Source organism: Chaetodon auriga, chromosome 16 (genome assembly GCF_051107435.1).
Source record: "Chaetodon auriga isolate fChaAug3 chromosome 16, fChaAug3.hap1, whole genome shotgun sequence".
Taxonomy (NCBI): Eukaryota; Metazoa; Chordata; class Actinopteri; order Chaetodontiformes; family Chaetodontidae; genus Chaetodon; species Chaetodon auriga.
Genome location: NC_135089.1, coordinates 985,001 through 1,001,412, shown reverse-complemented (window position 1 = coordinate 1,001,412; position 16,412 = coordinate 985,001). Strand labels below are relative to the sequence as shown.

The 16,412-nt window shown below is 49.6% G+C and overlaps 1 protein-coding gene across 1 annotated transcript; it reads left to right on the top strand.

The window, feature by feature from the left end:
• Window positions 1-226: 226 nt before the first annotated feature.
• On the top strand, window positions 227-11,362 carry mvp (major vault protein). The gene is made up of 17 exons (XM_076752924.1): window positions 227-492; window positions 2,455-2,633; window positions 3,291-3,486; window positions 3,572-3,695; window positions 3,797-3,928; window positions 4,166-4,260; window positions 4,710-4,946; window positions 5,488-5,613; window positions 6,925-7,149; window positions 7,409-7,644; window positions 7,729-7,926; window positions 9,030-9,174; window positions 9,377-9,588; window positions 10,133-10,249; window positions 10,354-10,480; window positions 10,673-10,861; window positions 11,162-11,362. Exons 2-17 carry the CDS (start codon window positions 2,470-2,472, stop codon window positions 11,279-11,281), a joined length of 2,643 nt encoding a protein of 880 aa, XP_076609039.1. The 5' UTR covers window positions 227-492; window positions 2,455-2,469; the 3' UTR covers window positions 11,282-11,362.
• Window positions 11,363-16,412: the final 5,050 nt, after the last annotated feature.

Below are 16,412 nucleotides of genomic sequence, written 5' to 3'. Positions count from 1 at the left end.
CTCTGACTACTTCCTGGTGACGGGGTCAGCCGTGTCCCCTCTCCTGTCTTCATGTGTCGTTAAACTTGGACACGCGCGCGCTCATGCTGTTGTCCTCCAGTGTTTGCCCAGCAGATGTCGTCACTCTCTGGATCAACACGTCAGAGCTCCAGTTTCCTCCACGTCACTGAGAGAAACTTTATTTACATTTTTCGTGAATAAACGATGAACGTCACGTGCTCTGTTCACCTCCGGCTCTGTTTCATCCCCGTCCATTGATCACTTCTGACTGTGACGCAGCTCTGCAGTGATTCTAGTCGGTAAACCACGTGATCCCTGATCTCTTTTCCGGGATCATAACGCAGCCGTTAACGCCCACTAAATTACAGCCCAGCTGCCTTCATGTTTGTCCTGCTTTCTGCTGAAGTTTCCACCAGTTGACCCGTCACAGAGTCAGGATCCAGTCCGAGCTGCTGCCTCCTGCACGCCGCTGCTGAGCCGCACAGGGACCAGGTGAGGCGGAGGCAGAACTGCACTTTAAAATCTCTAAGTTTTAAACTTCCTCACTTATCAGCAAATATTCATGGTGGATGAAATGTATCCTAACACGTCTCGCGAATGATCAGGAGCTGAACTTTAAATCGGCATGTGTCAGATCCACCGAGCAGGACTCAGTTTAACACGATCGTGCTTTAACTTGTGTTTGTCTTGAGAGTCTCAGCGCTGGTCTCCAGCGCTTCGTTTGCGTCATTGTGGACTGGTTTGTCAGAGGCCTGGCCCGGGGCTGCTCGCTGTTTGTTAGTGATGAACGCAGCTTCCTGTTGTCCTCAAAATACCTCCATGGCTGCTCTGCGAAGGCTCTGACGCGGGGACGTTAAATTTAGAGGATTGTGACGGGAGTTTGGTATCAGGTTCTCTGCTTTAAGTAAAGAAGTTATCAGGGCGTTCAGGTAACAACCAGGAAGTGGGCTCATGCACTAACTGAACCACCTGCACACAAGTGTGTGTGTGTGTGTGTGTGTGTGTGCGCGCGCGCGCGCTTGCTGCGCTTTGAAGCCGGAAGAGACGCTTCCATCTGTGCGCGTGGATGTGACTCATCTTCCTCCTCCTCCTCCTCCTCCTCCTCCTCTGAATGTGACTCATGCTTTTCCACCGGTCAGAACTGAACCCCTGAGCAGATCCTGGACCAGTTAGAGCCACACAGACGTTTAACCAATGAGCTGCAGGTTTTACAATCAATTCATTGATTGATCGACTTTTCTCAATTATTGCAAAACATCATATTTCATAAACTCTTCATATGTTTGTGTGTAAAAACCTCAAAGTAACTAAAACTGTCCGACAGTAAAGTACCTGAGATTCCCGAGGTCATGTGACTTTCTCGTCAGCCAGGTTCTCTTTTTGTTTCTGGGCTTAATCCTCTGAATGTTTGTTCTGTGGGGCGGACAGAAGTCCATTCATCATGTGGTGGACTCTGTCCTCTGATTGGCGTCTTTGTGTCACAGGTGTGTCTCTGTTCATACCTGAGCGTTACTCTCTCACGACTGAGCTCTGAGCTTCGTCCCTTCACATCAGAGCTGCTGTCTCTGTCCAGTTCGTCCGTCCAGGGCCTCAAACAGAGTTTAGTGATTAAATGCAGCAGCTGCACAAACGTCAGAGGAGAAACTTTTTCTCTCAGTCGTCCAACTGATCCTGATACCTGAATCAAAGTAAACCAGTGTTGATCTGATGCAGTGACCCAGAACATGAAGCAGTAAAACTGACTCCAGACCTGCTGTAAATAAAGGTGAACGGAGGTGCCTGATGTCTGGTTTTATGGTGTCCTAAAAATGCAGCAGCTGTGGTCACAGCTCATCAGCTCGGTCAACATAAAGACACGTCGGGACAGTTTGACATCAGGACTTTGAACTCTGGACTTATTGGATCTTTAATCGAAGGAGACAGAGATAATCCTACGCCGCCTCCGCTGGAGCCTGATGCTCCCATTAATATTGATATCATGCTAACATTGTTAGCGTAGCCTCAGTTCACCTGTGACTGTGCACAAACACCAGACCTGCAGCTCTTCAGGACAGACCTGGACTTTCAGGAAGACTCTGAATTCAAAGCAGATCAGGGACATCTGGACGAAACCAGATCCACTTCAGGTCCAGTATCAGCTCTGTCCCAGTCTGCTGACTCAGATCAGACCAGGAGACCTCGAAGGTTTCATCAGCAGAGACAGTGAGACGGGTAGTGTGTCTCTGGCTGATGGACAAACGATGCAAAATCTCCTTTTTAAGATTTTTCTCCTCATTTATTTCTGCTTGTGTGAAAAACAAGAAAACTAGATTTAAAATGATTCTTTCTGTACGTGTCGGAGAACCTGCTGAGTTATTTAGAAGAAAGCAGATCGAACAGGAAAGTCTGTCTCTCTCGCACACACACACACACACACACACACACAGGGTTTCTAACCTCAGCCTCTGTCTTCAGTCTTTGCTTTAGATCATGTCTACGAAGGGAGGAAACCGCGGGGTGGAGTTTGAGGGGCTGATTGATGCGTCAATCATCCGGATCCCGCCCCATCACTACATCCATGTGCTGGACCAGAACACCAACATCGCCCGTGTGGAGATCGGCCCGCTCACCTACATCCGCCAGGACAATGAGAGGTCAGAACGTCCGTCTGACACAGAGTGAATGTGAGGAATCACCTCTGACGTTTGGCTTCAGCCTCGCCGAGCCGCTAACAGCTGCTAGCCGGAGGCTCTAGTCTGCTTTCATGAAACGTCACAACATGAAAATGTTAGCAGACATACTGCTAAAGGAACAGGTCGACTTTTTGGGACCTTTCTTCATGGGACTGATATTAATCTCATGTCTGTATGTTCAGAGCTGGAGTCAGGATGTGTTTAACTTAGCTTAGCATAAAGACTAGCAGCAGAGGGAAAAGGCTAGCCTGGCTTTAGTTCAGAGGTACACCTGCACACATCTCAGCTCGCTGTGTCTCGTTTAATGTGCATGCAAACAGAAATGTTTTAGCCGCTAGCTTGTAGTTAGGCTAACTAGCTAGCGAGCTGTTTCTCAGAGCTCCAGCCAGGACACCAAGTAAAAGTAATTAGCATTAATCAGTTGACATGCTAACTGTATGTTAGCATTAACATGCTAAAAGTACCATTGTAACAGGTATAACAGGACGCCGTTTGTGAGTCTAACACAATATGGAGTCTGAGGTTGACCTTTAACGATGAGTCCTGAAGAGAAACTCTTCCTCATTCAGAGTCGTGGTCATGTGACCTGTATCCTGATTTCATCCTCCTCTTCGTCAGAGTGCTCTTTTCCCCGGTTCGTATGATCATGGTGCCGCCGCGTCACTACTGTGTGGTCCTCAACCCCGTGGCCCGCGACGATGACAAGCAGGTCCTCTTTGACCAATCGGGCCAGGCCAAGCTGCGTCACGCCGACCTGGAGATCCGTCTGACCCAGGACCCGTTCCCCCTGTACCCCGGAGAGGAGGTCCAGCAGGTCTGTCAGAACCCGGCCTGTGTTTGATGCTTGCAGAGGGCGCCGTCCTGCTCGTGGATCTGTAACGTTTGTGTTTGTGCGTCAGGATGTGACCCCGCTGCAAATCGTGTATCCGGACACGGCGCTCCGTCTTCAGGCCCTGCTGGACTTCGAGGTGGAGGGAGGAGAGAAGAGGGTCGCTGGAGACGAGTGGCTGTTCGAGGGACCAGGTGTGTTTTTAACATTGGTCAGTTTTGATTGGCGTCCTGCAGTTTTTCAGCAGATATAAAATGTGTGTGTGTGTGTGTGTGTGTGTGTGTGTGTGCTGCAGGGACGTACATCCCCAGGAAGGAGGTGGTCGTGCTGGAGACCATCAAGGCCACCGTGATCAGAGAGAACCAGGCCATCAGGCTGAGGGCCCGCAAGGAGGGAGTGGACAGAGGAGGCGTCCGGAGGGTCACAGGTAACACACACACACACACACACACACACACACACACACACAGAAAATACATACAGAAAAAACACACTGACCCACATATAGACATGCACACACACACACACACACACACAATGATAATGATGATGATGATGATGAGAAAGTATGAAAATCCCAAATGTGCAGGAAATTACATTACATCTTTAACTGGTGTGTGTGTGTGTGTGTGTGTGTGTGTGTGTGTGTGTGTGTGTGTCACAGGTGAGGAGTGGCTGGTCAGTAAGGTAGGAGCGTACCTTCCAGGTGCTCATGAGGAGGTCATCGACATCGTGAACGCTTTCATCCTCACTGACAAGGTGACCGTTTGTTTCAGTTGCTGTGGCTCAGTCATGTGACCTCTGTTGCTACGGTGACCAGTTTGCATACGAGTCAGCCATAACTCAAAGGTCGGGCTGACTTCACGAGGCAGTTTGTGTTTTGAATGGTGCTGTTTGCTTCCAAACATCCACTCAGAGGAGAAGCTGTGCTAAGCTAAGCTAAGCTAAGCTAAGCTAAGCTAGCTGTGGTGAGTGAATGATGAATGAGAGGATGACGGTTTGAGTCCGGCTCAGAGGCTGACGGCAGCGAGCAGCAGCTGTTGAAACCTGCATCGTGTTCTGAGAGGAACCAGGACTGATCAGAGCCTGAATCTGACTGAACCTCTGGGAGGACGTCTTTCAGCGGGGACGCCTGAGGACAAGGTGTCCTCTGACAGTCAGCATGTGAATCACTGCGCTCATGAGCTCTTCTCTCTGCTTCTTCTCAGAAAGCGCTTCATGTTCGCGCCGTGCGAGCCTTTAAAGACGCCGGCGGGCGGGAACGCCGCACCGGGGAGGAGTGGCTCATCACCATGGCCGACAGGGAGGCGCACATCCCGTCCGTGTCGGAGGAGGTGGTGGGGGTGGTGGATGTGACCACGCTGAACAGCAGGCAGTACTGCGTGGTCCTGGACCCGGTGGGGCCTGATGGGAAACCTCAGCTGGGAAAGAAGAGGGTGGTGAAGGTGAGGAGGACGTCCCTCCTCCACCTGCGGTCCAGACCCAGAGCATACGCACACATACTGTGTACACTGGATACTGCACATCCTCTATATACAGCATACAGTGTATCAACTGTATATAGTACATGCTGTGTGTACTGTAGGTAGTATATACTGTATGAAGTATATACTCCATGCAGTAGATACTGTATGTATTCATCGTTTCAGAGGTTCTGTTGGCATCTCCCTCAATGAGAGGCTGTGATCTTTGTGCTGTTTTCAACATAAACTGCGTTTTCAGCTTGAATCGTGTTTTTGTACCACAGAAAACTGCATATCTCTTTCAAGACGGTTTAAAGTCGTTTTTTCCTTCTGGAAATCAGCATACTTTGTGTATTTGCTGGTAGTTTTTGGAGCATAAAACTCAGTTTTCAAGTAAAACCTTTAGATTCGCTCACTGTGCTGCTCATACTCTCACCTTATGATCCGTCCTGTACTAATACTTCAGTTATACGCACTCTGTGTACTTTCTCCCCGGACCTGATGACCCTCGTCTCTCTCTCAGGGCGAGCGTTCATTTTTCCTGCAGCCAGGCGAGCACCTTGAACAGGGCATCCAGGACGTCTTCGTGCTGTCGGAGGATGAAGGTCTGGTGCTGAGAGCCGTGGAGGCCTTCAACGACACCGAGGAGGTGAGAAACCAGAGCAGCCTGCTGATTGGAGGAAGTACCGACAGCAGTAATACTACTGTGTACAAGTACTGTTACCAGTACAAGACTGCACTGGTGACTGTTCCACTCTCTGTTGTCACAGCTGCTTCACTTTAGAACGTTCTCTTTAGTGCATGAAATCCCTGAACACTCACACACACACGCACACGCACACACACACACACACACACACACACACACACACACACCTGCGCACACACACACACACACACACACACACCTCAGGCCGATCAGGTAGAACGTGTTCTGCTGTTCAGGTGAGGAATCAAAGCGCCGCAGCTCGTTCGTCCTGACAGCGCTGTGATTGTTGTGTGTGTGACACTTAAGGTGGACGTGAACATTTGGTCCTGCGTCTCCTGCAGAGACGACTTTCGTTTGCTGAGCTGTGATTGGCTCGGCCTGTTCAGAGTGATGAGCCCAGCGATGTGATTGGCTGTGTCTATATTCCAGCGTCCTGTCGTGGGCAGACGTAAGCACAGCGTGAGAGCCTGAGACGAGCTCCTGCTCTGCGTTTGTGACGTGAGGAGTTATCGGAATGAAGGGAGGAGCAGGAGTAACGCTGCGCCTCCTCACTGTGTTTGTGCTCTGAGGATCTTGTGAAACCGGTTGATCTCAGAAAACTGATTAGAAAAGCAAACTGAAGCCGAGGCGCGTCGGCCGAGCGCCAGCGGAGCGTTTCAGCTCCCCGCCCGCTCGGGTCAAAGGTCAAAGTCCCGCCCGGCTCGGACCACAGCTCCCATCACTGAGGGTGCCGCTGGGCGGGTCCGCGGGCCGATTCGCTCTTTGAGCCTCATCGCACGTGGCGGCAGGCGCAGATCCTGATTGGCTGCGTTGTCTGGAGACACGGACGGAGACGCTGACTCGTGTTTAGTTTCAGAGAAAACACCTTCAGACGGAGGTGACTGTCCTTCATCATCTTCCCTTCCTAACCTGGCTAACCCATTATACCCCAACTCTGTTCTTCTCCTCCTCCTCCTCCTCCTCCTCCTCCTCTCCCTTCTTTCCTTTCAATCAAACCCTGTCCCTTCTTCATCACTCCCTCCATCCTTTGCGTTTTCCTCCTCCTCCTCTTGAAATGTCTTCCTCTTTTGTTTGAAATGTTCTTTTGGTTTGTTTTACTCTCAGTGCTCCTCTCCACTCCCCTCTCCTCCTCCTCCTCCTCCTCCTCCTCATCTATCTCCACCTTCTCCCCCTCCTCCACCGCTCCAATGCATCGCCACGTTAACCCTTCTCTCCCTCCTCCACCTCTCTCTCTCCCGTTCTCTCTGTCAGCGTGAGGAGGAGGAAGAGGAAGAGGCGGAGGAGGAGGAGCTGATGGAGGAGAGGGCGAAGCGTTCCCGGAGGAGCGGCGTCCTCCGTCGCCCCGGAGACCGCTGGATGCTGCGGGGTCCCATCGAGTACGTCCCCCCGACCGCTGTGGAGGTGATGCACAGACGACAGACGATCCCATTGGACGAGAACGAGGGCATCTACGTCAGAGACATCAAAACCGGAAAGGTGGGAGTCAGCGGCCGCAGGTGCATGTCAGTAAAATCCATCCAATCACAGAGCTCAGAAATGCCCCGCGGTGGATAAAACCGTTAGAATCTCAGCTCGCCTGTGATTGACTTCCTCTCCACAGCGACGGCAGCTGAGGCTCATGGGTGTTTCAGTATTCTCAGTTGTGCGTGCTGTGCGATGTCGTCCGTGATTATTGGTCCTCAGACTCGACCTGTTGGCGTCCGTCTCACCGTCGGCATGTCTTTGTGGTTCTCAGGTGCGAGCAGTGATCGGTCACACCTACATGCTGAGTCAGGATGAGGTGTTGTGGCAGAAGGTGCTCCCGGCTAACGTCGAGGCCCTGCTGGCGTCTCCTTTGGACCCGATGGCCGACCGCTCGGACCGGACCAGAACCGGAGAGGCCGTCGTGAGGGACAAGACCAAGGTGGTCTCCTACAGGGTCCCCCACAATGCCGCCGTCCAGGTCTACGACTACAGAGAGAAGAAGGCCAGGTGTGACTCTGGTTTCCTGTCCTGATGGAGGGAGGTGGAGGTTAAATAAACCGGCTGATGGTGGGGTTGTGGTCTCGTCTTCAGGGTGGTCTTTGGACCAGAGAGGGTAATGTTGGGACCCGACGAGCAGTTCACCGTGCTGTCGCTGTCCGGAGACAAACCAAAGAGGGCCAACGTCATCAAGGCCGTCTGCCTCCTGCTGGGGCCCGACTTCTGCACCGACATCATCACCATCGAGACGGCCGACCACGCCCGACTGCAGCTGCAGCTCTCCTACAACTGGTAACTGACACCGCCGCCGGCAGCTGGGTCAGGCTGAAGGAGCGCATTAGAGACCAGGACTGACGTTAGAGACCAGGACTGACATTAGAGACCAGGACTGACGTTAGAGACCAGGACTCACGTTAGAGACCAGGACTGACGTTAGAGACCAGGACTCACGTTAGAGACCAGGACTCACGTTAGAGACCAGGACTCACATTAGAGACCAGGACTGACGTTAGAGACCAGGACTCACGTTAGAGACCAGGACTGACATTAGAGACCAGGACTCACGTTAGAGACCAGAACTCACATTAGAGACCAGGACTCACGTTAGAGACCAGGACTCACATTAGAGACCAGGACTCACATTAGAGACCAGGACTCACGTTAGAGACCAGGACTGACATTAGAGACCAGGACTCACGTTAGAGACCAGGACTGACGTTAGAGACCAGGACTCACGTTAGAGACCAGGACTCACATTAGAGACCAGGACTGACGTTAGAGACCAGGACTCACGTTAGAGACCAGGACTGACATTAGAGACCAGGACTCACGTTAGAGACCAGAACTCACATTAGAGACCAGGACTCACGTTAGAGACCAGGACTCACATTAGAGACCAGGACTCACATTAGAGACCAGGACTCACGTTAGAGACCAGGACTGACGTTAGAGACCAGGACTGACATTAGAGACCAGGACTCACGTTAGAGACCAGGACTGACATTAGAGACCAGGACTCACGTTAGAGACCAGGACTCACGTTAGAGACCAGGACTCACGTTAGAGACCAGGACTCACGTTAGAGACCAGGACTCAGAGAGGCTGACTCTGAGCTATCGGACCAGAGGCTCCACGAGTCACTGCTGTACCAACATGCTGGTGCATTAAATCAGTGAAGGTTTCAGTTGCCGGTTTATTAGGTACCCTGAGGTAGAACAGTCCTCCTCGTCCAGTTCATGTTAAAACTGTTTCAGGTGTGTTGGTGGATGTTTGTGCTGCTGACTGACAGGTGTTTCTGTGCTCAGTGATACAAAGGGGTGGACAAAATACTGGAAACACCTTTCAGTGTAACACCTGTGAACACGGCGGCTCTTCCTCTGTGAATTTCTCTTCAGGCACTTTGACATCAAGCATCCAGCCGAGCCGGCTCAGGCGGCGGCTGTCTTCTCAGTCCCCGACTTCGTGGGAGACGCCTGTAAGGCCATCGCCTCCCGGGTCCGAGGAGCCGTCGCCTCCGTGCAGTTCGATGATTTCCACAAGGTTCTCCTCTCACCAGCTTTCAGTTCCAGACTTGTTGAACGAGTGATGGAGGAATAATCAGATACTTTGAAGTTACTTTAATAATACCACAGTGTACAAATACATTACACGTATATTGAATAAGAATAAATAGTAAGTCAAAGCTTTCCTGTTATTTCCGTAGAATCACTGGTCATCAATCAAAGATCTTTTCTCTTTCTAGAACTCAAACCGGATCATCTGCTCTGCCGTGTTCGGCTTCGATGAGAAGCTGGCGGTTCGTCCCAGCCTTCGCTTCAGCCAGAACAACCTGGTGATCAGCAGCGTGGACATCCAGTCTGTGGAGCCCGTCGACCAGAGGACACGGGACGCCCTGCAGAAGAGCGTCCAGCTGGCCATCGAGATCACCACCAACTCCCAGGAGGCCGCGGCACGGTCTGATCCCCCACAACACAACACACACGCCAGACAAACCAGAGGAGCGCGTGGCCGAAATGGAGCTTAAACCTTGTTAATCCGACTTCCTGACGCCTGAGTTATTGTAAAATATACTGTAGTACTATACTTCAAAAATATTATGGCATAGAAATACGTGGGGTTTTTTTTTTGGTCAACAAAGCTTTTAAGAGGAACTAGAAGCGAACTGAACTACAAGCGTGTGCTAAGCTAACTCTCAGAGATGCTAATGAAGTCACTGCAGTTTAAAACCTTCAGTTAATACTTTGTGGGACAGTTCAGACGTCAGGCTGCGCTCAGGTTAGCCTCTTAGTCCACTTACCTTAGCATAAGCTTCGCATTCCTCTTAGCTTAGCTTTAGCTTCTAGCTCTTGAGCAAAGTCTCAGTTAAGCTGGATTTAGTGACGACTAATTAGGACCAGAACACCGTTTATGTATCATAGAAAGACACTGAAAAGCGTGTGTGTGTGTGTGTGTGTGTGTGTGTGTGTGTGTGTGTGTGTGTGTGTGTGTGTGTGTGCAGGCACGAGGCGGAGCGTCTGGAGCAGGAGGCTCGGGGGAAGCTGGAGAGGCAGAGGATCACTGACCAGGCCGAGGCAGAGCGAGCCAGGAAGGAGCTGCTGGAGCTGGAGGCGCTCAGGTAACCACAGGTCCACTGGCTGAACTGGTGAAGCACCAGTAAGAGAAGTTAGCGTCACATTTCAGACTGGACAGAGTGGTGGATGAACTGTCTGTGTGTCTCAGCGCGGCGGTGGAGAGCACGGGAGCTGCCAAGGCCGAGGCTCAGTCTCGGGCGGAGGCGGCTCGTATTCAGGGAGAGGCGGCGGTCAACGAGGCCAAGCTGAAGGCCGAGGCTCAGAGGATCGAGGCGGTACGTCCCGCTTCCTGGTCGACCTTTCACAATAAAACTCACCACACAGAGCTTCACTTCAGTAAAAGTAGCAATGCCACAATGTCAAGTACAAAAGTGAAAATTCACAGAAGACACTTTCAGGTCAGATCGCTGTTAAACCTACATGTTGTTTTTGTGTGTGTGTGTGTCTGTGTGTGTGCGTGTGTGCAGGAGGCGGAGCTCCAGCGCCTGGCGAAGGCTCGTGAGCAGGAGCTGAACTATAAGAAGCAGATGGACAGTCTGGAGGTGGACAAGCAGAAGAGTCTGGCTCAGATCGAGAGCGAGCGCTTCGGTCAGCTGGTGGCGAGTCTGGGCAGCGACACGCTGAAGGAGATGGCCAGAGCCGGGCCGGAGCTGCAGGTACGGGCGCCGCCGAGCAAATATGGAAGTGACTGCAGTAAACAGGTTCAGTTTCAGACTCACCTGCTCGGTGGCCTGATCGTTAGAGGCTGAGTGTGTTGTTTCACCTGCACTTAGAGAAGCAGGAAGTAAACAAACACACGGTCCTTCCTGGATGACGGAGCAGTCCCTCTGTCTGATTGGCTGGACACTAGAGGCCCGTTTCACATAGAAGTGAATGGAAAGAAGTCCAGTGTGACGGCACGATTACCAGGCTCTGATTGGCTGATTGAAACTTAGCACCTGTCTCCTGTCCCCCAGGTGAAGATGCTCCAGGCTCTGGGGCTGAAGTCCACCCTCATCACGGACGGGTCGTCACCCATCAACCTCTTCACCACGGCCAACGGCCTGCTGGGGGCGCTGCCGGGGCAGGGCCAGTGAGGAGGAGGAGGAGGAGGAGGAAGACAAGGAGGAGGAGGAAGACAAGAAGGAAGAGGGCCGGGGGGGGGGGGGGGTCCAAAAGTAAACCTCCACAGACTCATTCTTCTGTTTGTGCTGTTAGAGACGGATAATGTGCCTTCGTCAGATTTAAAGACGCACTTGGTGGTTTGTTTACGTCCAACCAGCGATGCGTCTTTAAAATCGTTATCATGCCAAGAATTTAGCTCTCGACCCGACCAGGACCGACGTCTGGTCCCGTAGAAACGGTCCTGGTTGGCGAAGACGAAGAGCTGCGTTACAAAACACCTTTGATTGAACGTGAACCCTGTGGACATACACACTGAAGTCAACTACAACTCCCAGGATGCATTTCACTAACAACCAGTCCCACAGCACCACCTGCTGGTAGAATTTGAAGATCTGTGATTGGACGTTTGGCACTGAAATGCATCTTGGGATTTGTAGTGAACATCGTGTTCACAGGCTTCTCGTACATGTTGGCGTGTTTCTGCCGCAGTTGTTTGACCGTAGACCAATCAGATCGTCCTTCCTGTTGGACGCGTCAAAGCTCGCCACGCTTCAGATGAACTGACAAACTGTTTACTAAGCTTTAAACGCCGGCTTCGCTCACCTCGCTGTCAGGAGCGCTCACACTGATCAGCTGGGCGCTAATGAGGATCAGAGGTTTACTTTTGGACAGGTGAGCAGCACGAGGACACGAGGACACGAGGACATGAGGACATGAGGACATGCTGTCACCGTAAAAAATGCAACCAAATATGCTGCAAATGAAAAGTTGTGCCTACAGACGACTCAGCACTCTGTGTAGTCGTGTAACCTGACAGATCTGGTTCTGCTTTGCACTGCGGCCTCGACGCGTAGACGAGCTGAAGTTTACTTCATATTAACGTTTGTGTGTGTACTGACCCAGAAGTACTGCGTTTCTCTGCCTTTGTTTCTACGTAAAAACTGTGTGAAGACATTAAAGTTCTGCTTCTGTCCACGACTTTGTCTCTCAGTGTTTCTGTTCACTCAGATACACACAAATACACATATGGACATGTACACATAAGAACACACACACAGGTACACAAAAATACACATGCATATGTACATGTACACACAAATATCCATTCATATGTACATCTACACATAAATACACATACATATGTATATGTACCCATAAAAGATTAGATTTCTTTATTGTCCCATCGGGATATTTGTTGTCACATCAGACAGGTCAGTTTCTTCAGGCATTGGTCAGATTTTGTATGACTCACATCACATTTACATTTACATACATGCAAACAGCAGAACACATAAGCAACCACACACATATACACATATGTTCTTCTCCTCCTCCACATACATACATGCAAAGATGCCATTTAAACATTCACTTACACCTACATACATGCACACATGAAGGGTCGGGGGGGGGGGGCGCAGTGATTGCTGTGGGGACAAAGCTTTTCTTGAAGTGGGCTTTTTTCCAGTCCAGTGTTCTGTATCTGCGACCAGATGGGAGAAGGGTGAAGAACCGGTTCAGAGGGTTTTCAGGGCTGCTTGCTCTTGTGCGGGCTAGGCGTGTGATGGCTTTTTCATTTGCATCAGTGAGGCTGGGGGCAGGGAGGTGTATTATCTTGGATGCTAAATTGGAGTTTTTAATGAGCTTGTTCTTGCTGGTGACAGTTAGTATGTTGAAGAAACGGGGGGGGGAGGAGAGTAGAAGGGGTTGGATGATGCTCTTGTACAGTAGCAGAAGGAGGTGGGGGGCAACAGACATGATTTTAGTTTGCGTATGATGTACAGTCTCTGGTGTGCACGTTTCTGTATAATGGTGGCATGTTCATTGAATTAGCTTATTGTCAATTGTGAGTCCAAAGTATTTGAAGGTACTGACCTGTTCGACTGGCTGACCATTGATGGAGATGTGAGTAAGTCCGGAGAGTGGTTTGGATGCATGAATGACCAGTTCTTTTGTTTTATCGACACTGAGTTGAAGGTAGTTGTCAGAGCACCATTGTGCAGAGTCTGTGATGGACTGATGGTGGGCTGTGATGGAGTTGTTTTCTGTGAGTAATCCAACAGTGGCTGTATCATCTGCATGTTTGTAGTATGTGGTGTTGGGTGTTGAGCTTTGGCAGTCATTTGAGTGTGTACAAAAACGGGCTGAGAACGCAACCTTGTGGAGCCCCCGTGTTGGTGATGATGGTGGATGATGTTATTGTCCCAATTTTCACTGTCTGTGGCCTGTTGCTGAGAAAGTTGTAAATCCAGTGGATGGGGGGGGGGGGGTGATGTTCAGGTGCTGTAGTTTCGTATTAGTTGGTGGCGCTGAATTGTGTTAAAAACACTTACATACATGCATGTACACAGAAAACACATACACACCTGTACATACACATAAACATGTACACACATACATTAAATATGTACATGTACACGCAAATACACACACACACACACACACACACACACACACACACACACACACACACACACATCCATACCTCGTCCTCAAAACACACTGAACCGGAACTTCAGGCAGAAGGCCACCAGATGGCGCTCACACACTTAGAAAGAAAAACAGCTGACCTCTCTGGTGTGTGTGTGTGTGTGTGTGTGTGTGTGTGTGTGTGTGTGTTAGACACACTTCTAACCTGTTTAGAGACAGATGTGATGGATGTGAGAAGTGATTTGCTGTTTTAGAGACCAAACCAGCGTTCATGCATTTTTTAGCCCATTTAGCCACAAATAAACACATTCACTGTGTACTCTGTGTACACCGCATACTGTACAGAGTACACAGAGTACTCGACCTCTGCTGCAGTGTTTCAGAGCACTGAACAGCCATCAGCTTCAGCTGTGATGAAACGAAGCTGTCATTGGTTGTACGTGTCACATGTCTCTGCTGTCTGATCAGGTAAGTTACTCACTTTAAGAAGAGGGCAGGAGATACGAGGTTTCCCTTCTCTCTGCTCCATCATGGACGTAAAAAGTGAAGAGACAGAAAAACGAAACAATGAAATTCAGCTTTCAAAGACTTGAAACATCAAAGCTGCTTTGATCGAGGGAGGAAATGATCAGCTGATTGATCATAACCCCAAAAACAGAGAGACAAGAGGACAACAGACACAGAGACACAATGATCTAAAGACCAGAGACAAGAGGACAACAGACACAGAGACACAATGATCTAAAGACCAGAGACAAGAGGACAACAGACACAGAGACACAATGATCTAAAGACCAGAGACAAGAGGACAACAGACACAGAGACACAATGATCTGAAGACCAGAGACAAGAGGACAACAGACACAGAGACACAATGATCTACAGAGACAAGAGGACAACAGACACAGAGACACAATGATCTAAAGAGACAAGAGGACAACAGACACAGAGACACAATGATCTACAGAGACAAGAGGACAACAGACACAGAGACACACTGATCTGAAGAGACAAGAGGACAACAGACACAGAGACACACTGATCTGAAGAGACAAGAGGACAACAGACACAGAGACACAATGATCTACAGAGACAAGAGGACAACAGACACAGAGACACAATGATCTACAGAGACAAGAGGACAACAGACACAGAGACACACTGATCTGAAGAGACAAGAGGACAACAGACACAGAGACACAATGATCTGAAGAGACAAGAGGACAACAGACACAGAGACACAATGATCTGAAGAGACAAGAGGACAACAGACACAGAGACACAATGATCTAAAGACCAGAGACAAGAGGACAACAGACACAGAGACACAATGATCTACAGAGACCAGAGACAAGAGGACAACAGACACAGAGACACAATGACCTAAAGACCAGAGACAAGAGGACAACAGACACAGAGACACAATGATCTAAAGACCAGAGACAAGAGGACAACAGACACAGAGACACAATGATCTAAAGACCAGAGACAAGAGGACAACAGACACAGAGACACAATGATCTAAAGACCAGAGACAAGAGGACAACAGACACAGAGACACAATGATCTAAAGACCAGAGACAAGAGGACAACAGACACAGAGACACAATGACCTAAAGACCAGAGACAAGAGGACAACAGACACAGAGACACAATGATCTAAAGACCAGAGACAAGAGGACAACAGACACAGAGACACAATGATCTACAGAGACAAGAGGACAACAGACACAGAGACACACTGATCTGAAGAGACAAGAGGACAACAGACACAGAGACACAATGATCTGAAGAGACAAGAGGACAACAGACACAGAGACACAATGATCTGAAGAGACAAGAGGACAACAGACACAGGAGACACTTTACTGCACTCTTAATACTTTTAATACTTGAAGTACATTTACATACTTTGACTGAAGTAACATTTTCACTGCAGGACTTATACTTGTCCTTGTAACAGAGTATTTGTACAGTGTGGTATTAGTACTGTGAGTACTTCCTCCAGCACTGATTGAAGAGCAGTAAATGAGAGGAAATACACGGTGAATGAGTGTATTACTGCGTCTTTAGGACTGCGGTGGTATCGGCGGGGACATCAGGGCTGCAGAGGTGGCTCCTCTTTAATTCAATCCATCGATTGGTTAATTCAGTCAGAGGACGCTAATGAAATCCCTCAAGCTTGACTGTAATTCTCTCCGTCCGTCTCCTCTCCTCTGTTTTTCACTTTATCTTCTGTAATCTGCTCGTCCGTCTCCTCCGTCCCTCACAGACGCCCGCTGAGGTTTCGACCTCCGTGTTTGTGTCGCTAAACCAGATTCAATAAAATTCAGCCAAAGAAAAGTGCAGGTCTGCAGCCTGAAACAGGGACGTCTGTCCCGCAGGTCTGACTTTGGACCTGTGATGTCCTCAAAGACCGAACGATTAAAGAAACACGTCTGACAGACGTCGCAGGACTTCCTGTGAGCGAGTGGAGATCATTCAAAACCGTCAGTCAAATGACCTGGAAACCATTCTGACAGCAGATTAATTAATCAAAGCAAAGTGAGTTTTTGTTTGTTTGTTTGTTTGTTTAGACCAAACAATCAGTCGGTTAATTAAAACTTTTTTTTACAGAAATCAGTTGAAATCCTTCTTTGCTCTCTGATCAATGAATCACAGCTGCAAGCTTCA